Below are 10,827 nucleotides of genomic sequence, written 5' to 3'. Positions count from 1 at the left end.
GAGAGAGAGAGAGAGAGAGAGAGAGAGAGAGAGAGAGCAATTCAGGGTGTGAGATTCATAATACAACCTGACACGGCAGAAAGGGTTATAAAGAAAGAATTAATATCTGAAAAGAACCTGAAAACCAGAATACGGAAAGCGCAAAAAAGTGAAACTATCATCCAAGTTTGCGCCCCTTGTAACAACACGTAAGGGAAGATGTAGAAGAATGTTTTCAGAAGTTGGAGAACGCCATAAACGGCGTACCTGATGAGGAGGAACTAATCATGATGGGAGACTTCAATGGGCACGTAGCCCCAAAAAGGACACCACGGGAAAACTACCTTGGACAACACGGTGACACCAGTTCAGATTGTAACAATAATGAGGAACAACTATTAACTCTCTGTGCAGAGTATGAATTATTCATCACAAATACTTTTTATCAGCACAGGCCAAGTCAAACTCAGTCGTGGTACAAATGGAACAACCTAGAAATTTCCTCACAGATTGACTTTATACTGAGACGAATCGCCCACAGAACAAAAACAACTGATCCGAGCTCAATCCCAAACATCATCCCTGATACAGATCACCGACGAGTGATGATGACGAGTAAAGAGAAGAAAAAAAACCCACGCAAAAACAGGAGAAGAAACATTCAGAGAAAATTGATTTACGAAAACTCACTGAAGAGGGCAATGTTCAGAAAGTTGAGGACGAGATCGCAAAGAGACTAGAAAAGCAAGTCACTAGTGCAATGAACGTTGAAGAAACATTGGCTGTCTTTTAAAACTTGCTTACAGAAACACTGATAAAAGTATGTGGAAAGAAGGGAATTGGGAGAGGACCCATTAAAGGAACACCATGGTGGAATGACAGCGTCAAAGAGGCCGTCTAAAAAGAGAAGAAACTTTTTCAGAAATGGATAAAATCCAAGGAAGAAAACGGCTACATGCAATACAGACTAGCAAGAAGGAACTGCAAAACATTTGTTATAGCATCAAAAAATGAATCATGTGCAAAATATGGAGAACACTTAAGCGAACTGTGCCATAAATCACCACATGACTGTTACAGAAGTGTAAAATCAATGAAGCTCAGAGAAGAACCGTACGACCCAACAGCTATGATTAATGACAAGGCAGGAAACCCCATTATCGACAGCTCCAAAATCAAATCTAGATGAAGGGGGTATTTCTCTGAACTTTTGAACACCACTCAAAAGCAAACAAAACATAGAATTCCAACCACGTCAACCAGAGGAAGAAGAACCAACCATCCTACCATCAGAGGTCAGACAGGCAGTGAAAACCACCCCCCCCCCAAAAAAAAAACACAAAAAAACAAGCAGCTTACCACAGAAACCATCCTAGCATGTGGTGAAACTGGAATAATTTGGCTCACAAAAATCTTCCAGAAAGCATGGAGAGAAATAAAAGTTCCCGGCGACTGGCAAAAAGCGATCATAGTACGAATTTGGAAGAAGAAAGACAGTAAGAGAGACTTTGGAATTTCAATGCTAAGCCATGTGGGCAAGATGTTTGCTCAGATATTGGAACGGTGCACAAGACACAAAGTTGAACCTTTTCTGAGTGAGGCCCAAATGAGATTTTGAAAGGGAAGAAGATGCACCGACGCAATATTTGCCCTACGACAAATGTGCGAAAGAACACAACAAGGAATTAAACATAGTATTTATCGACCAGGAGAAAGTGTTCAACTGAGTGAACAGAAACAAGCTGTGGAAAGAACTCAAAAACTACACTGTAAGAGGCCAACTTCTAGATAACATCCATGCCATTTACAAGAACAGCATAAGTACAGTAAGAACGACGGAGGGACTCACACAATAGTTCAAGATAACAACAGAGTAAGACAGGGTTGTGTTCTACCACCACTATTATATCTCATATATATGGATAGAATTACAAAACAGGCCGACACAGAACCAGACGCCCAAAAGGAATTACTCTTCTCTGATTACCAAAGCCTAGCACACAAAGATGAACGAAGTCTCCAACACCACACCACCAGATTAAACGAAGAATGTAACAACTACGACATGAAGATCAGCATCAACAAAACAGAGACAATGAAAGTAAGCAGAAAGCTAGGACCACTCAGGATACACATCAACAACAACAGTCTCAGACAGGTCCAAGAGTTTGGGTATCTCGGAAGTATATTCACAGAGGATGGGCGACTGAACAGAGAAATTGAAACACGAGTACAAAAGGTCAATAATGTTAGTTACCAGCTTACTCCACAACTGAAATATCCTAACATCCCCAAGACAACAAAACTCAAAATGATCAACACCACATTCATTCCAACACTCACCTATCAATGCCAAACATGAACCACAAACAAGACATTGTAGCAAAGAATTACAACATGTGAAAAGCAATGTCTTAGAAAAGCAATAAACAAGACCATGTGACACAAAATTAGAAACTCAGTAATCTGAAAAATGGTGGGCACAAATGATATCATGCATCACATTTAACAACAAAGAATCAAATGGTTTGGACAGCTCATGCGATTACCATCACACCATCCAGCACAACGTGCCTACATAAAAAAACCCAATGGCAACAATACAAGAGGGCGACCGAGAAAGACCTGGATAGATAGAGTCAGAGAAACACTAACAACTCATGGCATCCCCATAACCCAAGTTGTCTGGCTGGTGGCAGAGAGACGCCTCTTTATTCCCGCGACACCCAAGGGGGTATAAGCGGCGGATAAAAGTAAAAGTAAAAGATGTGCGACACACGAGTATCGAGTTATTTCAAGATAAAAAATAGACAATTTATAACCATTGCTTGTTTTATTTTTTTAATCGTCTCGTCATATTTTTACAAACCTACCCTTGTTGATAAACCACTTTTTGGTTTACCAGGAAACGTTTAAATAGTTATCTTACAAGTTGTACATTTGATAGTGTAGTTTTACCCTTTTATCAACCAAATCCACGAAATCCTAGCTGAACCCTTCCACAATACATCGCGCCTAGCTGTGACGTCACGCATTTTTAGTCTTGAGCTTTTGGCTAGCTCTGTTCATTGTTTGAAATATATACAAGGCAGGGAAATACATAGCTTAGATATTTTTTAACTCCAGTTTGAAGAGTTAATCAATTTAGGTCGGTTTTATAATCACTGACCTTTAATTGTGCCTAATTTCATTCGAAAGTGTAAAGAAAACGAGACTTTTTAGAGCCAAGTGTTTCCCTTTCACAGAGCCTCACCCCCCCCCCCCCTCCTTTTTTTCTCCTGCCCAAAGCCTTTCAATGCGTAGCATGAAGATTGGGGCGCCTCTCGAAATAGGCCCTCTCTGATGCAATTATTTGCTTGATAAAGTTTCTTATATCTTAGGGCCATTGTTTGTACTGGTCCAGATTTTATTTCTTTTCAACCGCATGAACTAGAATGAAAAATGCTTGGAACCAGAATGTGGGATCCGCTGACACCCTCCCCCCTTAATCTCACTCTCTCTCTCTCTCTCTCTCTCTCTCTCTCTCTCTCACGAGGTCTTCGTCGTCGGTGAATCGCTGTCCAGAAATATGGCGTTTCATTGGTCCGAAAAGGTGATAATCTGATAGGGCCAAGTCAGGACTATGAGGGGAGTGTGGTAAAACTTACCAGCAGAATCTTTGGATCCAGTCTTTCGTAGCGTTTGTGTTGTGTGGCATTGCGTAGTCATGCTGCAAAATGACCCCGCTGGACAACCGGCCTGGTCTTTTTCGGCGCACAACCTCTCTCAACTTATCAAGAGTCTGGCAGTATCTGTTAGCATTAACAGTTTGTCCTGGTTCCAGAATGTCAAAAAGCAGAACACCCTTAGCATCCCAGAAAACCGTGGCTATGAGTTTCTTCACCGATGGCTGAACTTTCGCGGGAGGTGAAGTCGTGTGCTTCCAAACCATTGAATCCCTCTTCGTCTCAGGGGTCATGTGGTGTATCCAAGTCTCATCACCTGTAATAATGCTTCTCAGGAATGCTTCATCGTATTGTTGGAGGTCTCTAGATGCGTTCATGACTCCCGTGGCAGCTTGGCGACAACGATTCAACAAACAAAGTCTGAGATACTTCAACATGTTGCGTCTTGTGGTCAGCTGTCAGCTCTGTTGGGAACCATCGAGCAGACATCTTTTGATAGTGCAGCTCTTCAAACACTATCCTATGGACAGTTGACTTTGAAATGTTTAGCGACTCGGAAATTTCGCGAATTTGTAGGCGCCTGTCTGTTTGAATGAGTTTGTTAACGCGACTCTTGTTGATGTTGTCCTCAGTCTTGGCAGAAAAACAAGGTCCTGCATGAATTTGTCATTGACATCCGTATGCCCGGTTTTGAATTTACTGCACCACTCATATATCTGTGACTTTGCCTTTACTTTCTTCCCGTAAACTGACTTTATTCCAGTGTGTATTTCTATAGGTTTGAGACCTTTTGCGGTCAGAAACTGAATGACAGACCTCACTTTTACCCTTGACCAATTTTCCAAGGGGGTAGCCATCTTTGGAGAACTGCTGTGTGCGTTTGGTTTGTGCGATGCTCATGGTGCTCAATTGGGAAATTCCTAAATGATTGTTTTACAAATATCCGTTTACAGAATGTGAAAATATTGAATAGTTTTCAAATTACAGCCAAATTCCGGTTTTCCGTGGGACAGCCCTCGTATCTATCTATCTATCTCTCTCTGCCCCCCCCTCTCTCTCTCTCTCTGCCCTCTCTCTGCCCCCCTCTCTCTCTCTCTCTCTCTCTCTCTCTCTCTCTCTCTCTTTGTCTGTCTGTCTGTCTGTCTGTCTGTCTGTATGTATGTATGTCTCTCTGTCTGTCGGTCTGTCTGTCTGTCTGTCTGTCTGTCTGTCTGTCTGTCTGTCTGTCTGTCTGTCTGTCCTGTCTGTCTGTCTGTCTGTCTCTCTCTCTCTCTCTGTCTGTCTCTCTCTCTCTCTCTCTCTCTCTCTCTCTCTCTCTCTCTCTCTCTCTCTCTCTCTCTCTCTCTCTTTCTCCATACATTCTCTCTATATAATATCCTTCTTGTCAGTGGCGGGGCGCCATTGGTGCAATTGATGCAAGCGCTCCACCTAACCCTGGCCATCACCCCCCCCCCCCTTTTTTTTCTAATTGTTCTAAACCAGTCAGTGCTCTAGATCTACATTAGGCCTACAACATCCTTGCGATCCGTCACCCGCTGGCTGCGCCAGTGATGAGACAGACGGCGAGGATGGAATGCTCGTAGCACCGCTTGCGGTAGTGTGTGCTGGGAGCAAGAAAAATCTTTGCACCAAAGTTATTTTTGTCACTGTAGAGAAATCTAGGCATCATTCTTCCCGCGGAAGAAGAAAGGTGCATGAAACTGCTCTTCGCAGCACCAGTTTGGTGCAAATAAAAAATGTGATCCAAGTTTCCGCGAGCCTATCTACTGCACTAGTGTAGAGTCTACGGTAACTCAATGAAGAATGGGTATCGAAACTGTTCTCTCCCTCTATAGCGTAGGAAGTCTTTGTGCTGTACGAAGTAATTAGAAATCTTGAAATCTTCTCAGATTGTGAACATAGTGAGTTGTTAGTATTGTTTCACTTTATTGCTGCTTTTATGTGGTTTCATCTAGAAACAGTTAAATATAGATATATTTAGATTGCGGGATATCCTTCAGATTCTAATTGACTTTCTTTAGAAATTTTAATAGTAGCTACTAAGCCTACTGTCCATTTGTTCACTTTCCAATTATGCACCACCTTGTCTGCAACCCACGCGACGCCACTGCTTCTTGTCATCTTATTTCCCTTAAAATCGCCACCACGACCATCCTTTCACGACTCACCGTATTAGTAGTGTAAGCATATTACTCTTTTGCACTGATGAAACAACCATGAATAAAGATGCCTGTTGCAACAAAGTGAGCACTTTTGCTCCTCAGTTCTTACTTTACTTTTTCCTCCCTCTGGTATACTTAGGATGTCAAGGGGAAGTGCAGGTTTCTGTCCTGTGCTAAGTGTGTAGCGTCTGTGATAGATATGTTGTTCCAGAACCTTTTTAACCCATTCCAATCAGGTCTTTCTTTGTCTTCCTCTTTATTTGAAGCCGGATTCACGAGTGTGGTAAGCTCTAGCTGTTAGTTTGTTAGTTGTTTTGAGGGCATTGTGGTTAGATGTCCGAACCATTTGACTCTTTGACGCTCTATGAAATTTATTACTGGTGGTATTCTGGTTTGTAGACGTATGGTCTCGTTCCTTATGTGGTCTCTTTTGGTGACATTGATGGTTTTGCGGAGACACATCACTTCGCATGCATTGATTTGTCTTTCGCGTGTCTTGCTTAGATACCATGTTTGGCTCTGGTATGTTGGGGTTGGTATGAAGATACTATTGGTGAGCTGTGATAGTACTTCGGTTGGGATGTTCTTGTGACTACGCAGGGGTGCTAGCTGGTAGGTAACAGCATTTGCCTTCACTGTTCTTGTTTTGATTTCTTTTTCCATACGCGCATCTTTAGTGAAGATGCTTCCCAAATATTTAAATTCCTCTACTTCTTGGAGTTGTGTTCCGTCATTAAGAATATTGAGTTTCCTTGGGTTTCTGCAGACGTTCATAACTTCTGTTTTGGAAATGAGGATTTTCAAGTTTAGGTGTTTACATACCTCATTTAGTTTTGTGATTTGTTTTTGTAATTCCTCTTCATCTGTATTTAGTATACTTTGGTCATCAGCAAATAGAAGCTCGCTTGTTGTCATTTGCTGCTTTCGTTATCTTTTTTTTGTAAGTGATGAAGAAAAGCGGAGAGAGAACACACCCTTGTCTCGCCCCAGACCTGATTGAGAAACGGTCCGATAGTCCTTCTGTTGATCTTTCGGAAAATACAGACTGTTTTTATAAAGTGCCAAGATGATCTCCAGCGATTGTCCTGTTATACCATATTCCTCTAAGACTTCCAAAAGTTGACCTCTATTTACCCGGTCGAATGTCTTTTGCTGGTCCACGTAGGCGATATTGAGCTCTTTGTCATGTGCAGTGGCAGTCTCACACAACTGTCTTAAGGCAAAAATAGCGTCAGTACAGCCCCTTCTTTATCTGAAGCCAAACTGGGATTCACTGAGTTGAACTCTACAATTGGTCTCATTCTCATCTCCAGTATCTTGGCAAACATTTTACCCACATGGCAGAGAATGGATATTCCTGTCTCTAGGTTTAACAGTCTCTTTCTTACCTTTCTTTTTCCAAATGACAGCTCGGTGCCAGTTATTGGGTGTTGTTTTTGTCTCCCCGGCCAGGTTAAATATCTTCCTTAGCCAGAGTTCACTAATATGGTCACATAGCTTGATCTCTTCTGCTGTGATGTTATCAACGCTTGGTGCTTTGTTTGTGGGGCTTTATAACATGTTGGGTTTTACTCAGCAGTATTGATGGTTCTGGGGTGGTTTCCTTCGGTGAGAAACAGTCTGGTGTTGTGTCTCCTGTAGGATTCAGCAGCTTCTGAAAATAGCGTTACCATCTTTCCTTAATCTTTGGTTTACTGAAAATAGGGTTTCGGCTCTCATCATTGACTATTTCAGTCGGGCTAAACGGTTCCTTCGCATCCTTATGCTTTTAACGCTCTTGTAAAACTCTCTAGGGTCTTCTTTACTGTACATGTTGTTGCCAGCTATTCTCCATATGCTCTCCAGGATCGGTTCTTTGCTTCTTTTACTACCCTTGCTGTTTGGCGGCGTTCCTTTCTGCTTTGGATATAATCTTCATCTGTCTTTGATTTCTGCCACTTTTTTTAATGCATGTGGGTGGATGGCTGGTGCTCTGGTGTGGTTTGCTCCTTCTCTCCGATCAAACATCTATCGTCCAGATCTCTCCTCCTTTTTTGTGTTTGTTACTCTCTTGTAACACCTTTAATCTTTGGCCCTTATATGACCTTATTGGGTTGCAAGTGCCGTAAAACTCTTACTAAAACTTTGAATGCTTTTTTCTTCAGCTGGATGGCTTCCTTCACCATAAAGTTGTTTCCTTTTCTGCTCTCCTGTTTTCCTGGTGTCGCACTCTGCTTTTAATGCTCTATGCACACATTCTTTAAAGCGGCTCCATTTCTCTTCAATGTCTCCCGGTTGTTTGAGCAATTTGTGAAATAAATCTTTCAAACGTTCATGTATCTTATCTTTGGTATCGTCATTTATTTTTCTGAGATTTACGACTTCTCGTCATTTCTTTGCTTCTAGTTAGCCTTTTCCTGTTTGGTGAGTCGATAACCATGATGACTGCTCTGTGGTCAGTGTCTATGATGTAGTTGGGTGTCACTCTTGAGTCTCTGATGTTTCACAATTTCGATCTTTTGGTCAGGATAAAATCAATTTGAGATGCTGTCTTTAGGTCATTCCATTTGTACAAAGTTTTAACTTGACTCCTTTGTGTTGGGAGAAGGTATTTGATATGACGAGGTCATGTTCTGTTCCCAACTGTAATAGCATTTTTTCATTGCTGTTTTGATCTGTTTCTCTGTCTCTCTGTGGTCCCAAGTATCTCTCCTACGTCATCTCCTTTGTTCTCATTCTGCTTTTAAAACCCCTTATGACTCTCACATTATCTTTGTCATCCACGGTGTTTAAAAGATCACTCAGTTGATCATAGAACTGTTGTCGCTGTTCTTCCGGGTATGAATCATTGCATGGTGCATTTATCTGTATTTGATGTTCCTCGGTAATCATCATAATAATGGTGATTCTTGTATCAATCTCCGGTTTTATACCATACTCGTTAAATATTATATTCTTCAAATCTGTGTTATGCTTTTTAGGTTTAGTTTTAGCTTGGGTTTAACAGCACTTGTAACACAATAAGGTCATTATACAAGGCCGAAGATTAGTGGTGTTACAAGAGAGTAACATACACAGAGAAGAACGAGGACAGATAAGTACGGTAGATTGTTAATTGAAATAAAGGAACAAACCACACCCCAGGGCACCCCCAAACCTCCTACTTGAGTTATACATGTAAGATTGAAACTGCTTTCAATTTTAATCATTCCCCAATAGCAAGTTAAAGAACTATTTAAAACAAAATGAGGGATGTTTTTCGTTTGAAAACCGGACCATTATTATGGAAAGTGTGCCCATTTCTCTTTTGGATAATAGGCATTGGAACGATGTCACGCTTATGACGTAATTAAACGGTAAATAATTTCTTTACTCGCAATGTACTTGACTTTTATTGTTTATTTATTATTTCTACATAAAACAACAGACAAAATGAAACCTCAATGGTTATGATACAAATATTATTAAAGATTTTATGACGTTTTGAAGCAAAATTTGGAAATTTAGTGGCACAAAACGCAGTGCAAAAATTTGGCCAAATCAAGGCGAAAATTGATTCACAAAAATGGTCGCCTCTTCTAAACTAACAAAGATAGCACAAAAATGTAAAAAGCTCTGAAAACTGAGAGCCAAGCTCTTTTCTATTTTATAATCCTAATTTCAGTGCGCTTGGAGAAGCTTGAAAATTTCTCTGAAGTGCCTACATCCCCGACCCCAAATCGCAAACCCCTCCTCCTCAATCCCCCAACCCCTCCTCACGTTCCCTTCCCCCAACCCCTCCTCACGTTCCCTTCCCCCAACCCCTCCTCACGTTCCCTTCCCCCAACCCCTCCTCGCGTTCCCTTCCCCCAACCCCTCCACCCTTCCCCCATCCGATTTACCGAACCCCTCCTTCTCCCACTTTGTCTTCTTCTTCTATCCCGTGGTTGGGGCAACCGTGGGGGCACCACTGCATCTGAAAACCAGATCTCGCCATCTCCCACTCGCTACCTCAAAACCCATAAATATGATGAAATATAGCTCGCAACAACAAAAACCGTCAAGTGGCTGGGTGAGGTTTAGTTTAATTTGAAACAAAATCGAACGAGCGATTAATGACAATTCATTGCTCTAACCTCTTCTCCTTCTTTTGTTTGCACGTTACTCGAACCTGAAGCACCTCTAATCTTCGACACTTATTGGACCTCATAGTGTTGTGAGTGCCGTAAAGCTATCATTAAAAGTCAAAGACTGACAGATGTTGTTACAATAAATCTGGTGTGGTTTGTTCCTTCTTTCTTATCAAACATCTGTCGCCCTAATCTCTGCTCCTTCTTTTCTGTGCTTCTTGCTCTCTTGTAACGCTTCAAATCTTCGGCACTTATATGACCGTCTTGTGTTGCACGTTCCGTCATACACTCACTAAATCTAAAACTGAAGTAAACTTTTAAAGCCAAAAAGCTACAGGTGGCGTAAAACTAAATCTAAACTGAAACCAGAGAGCTACAGGTAATGTTAAATTAAATCTAATACGGGGTGCCCACTACAGCTGGATCGGGCCGATCGTCCGACTCGATCGCCTGAAACTGAAAACAAATACGTTTAGTGGGCACCCCGTCTAAAATAACGCCAGCGAGTTAAACACGTGACGTTAAATTAAGTCTAAACAAAATCCAAAAGTGACAGGTGACGTTAAGTTAAGTCTAATTTTAATCAAGCTAAAGCCAAAAATTACAGGTGACGCCATATACAGTAGAGTGGACGTGGGAGAGGAAATGCTCAGGGGGTTGGCGATTTGAGATGTGGTCCATGGACCATATCCTCAGCAATTCGACAGAGCTACAATACCAGGAAGTGGATGGAGCCAGTTGCCAGGTATGACGCTGATCGTATTGATGCGAACGAGCAATTTAAGAAAAACCGTCCCAGTTCCGACAAAAATGGGTAGCATATGAAGATAACGGAGTATGAGCTTAGTGTGAATCTAATGAGGATGATAATAATAATAATAAGAAGAAGAAGAAGAAGAAGAAGAAGAAGAAGAAGAAGAAGAAGAAGAAGAA

At 41.5% G+C, this 10,827-nt stretch overlaps 1 protein-coding gene across 2 annotated transcripts in view; it reads left to right on the top strand.

Annotated features, from left to right (window-relative positions):
- LOC101853734 overlaps positions 1–10,827 on the top strand; it is a gene marked incomplete at its 3' end in the record, with an annotated part of 29,116 nt that overhangs the window by 12,746 nt on the left and 5,543 nt on the right. For both annotated transcript variants that reach the window (XM_005109272.2, XM_005109271.2), the window contains 1 exon segment: positions 10,502–10,639. In XM_005109272.2, the coding sequence (XP_005109329.1) occupies positions 10,502–10,639 (138 nt within the window).

The sequence above is a fragment of the Aplysia californica genome, unplaced genomic scaffold (assembly GCF_000002075.1).
Source record: "Aplysia californica isolate F4 #8 unplaced genomic scaffold, AplCal3.0 scaffold00761, whole genome shotgun sequence".
In the NCBI taxonomy this organism is placed as follows: domain Eukaryota; kingdom Metazoa; phylum Mollusca; class Gastropoda; order Aplysiida; family Aplysiidae; genus Aplysia; species Aplysia californica.
Note: the sequence above shows the minus strand (reverse complement) of the source record. Positions and strands in the feature narration are given on the sequence as shown.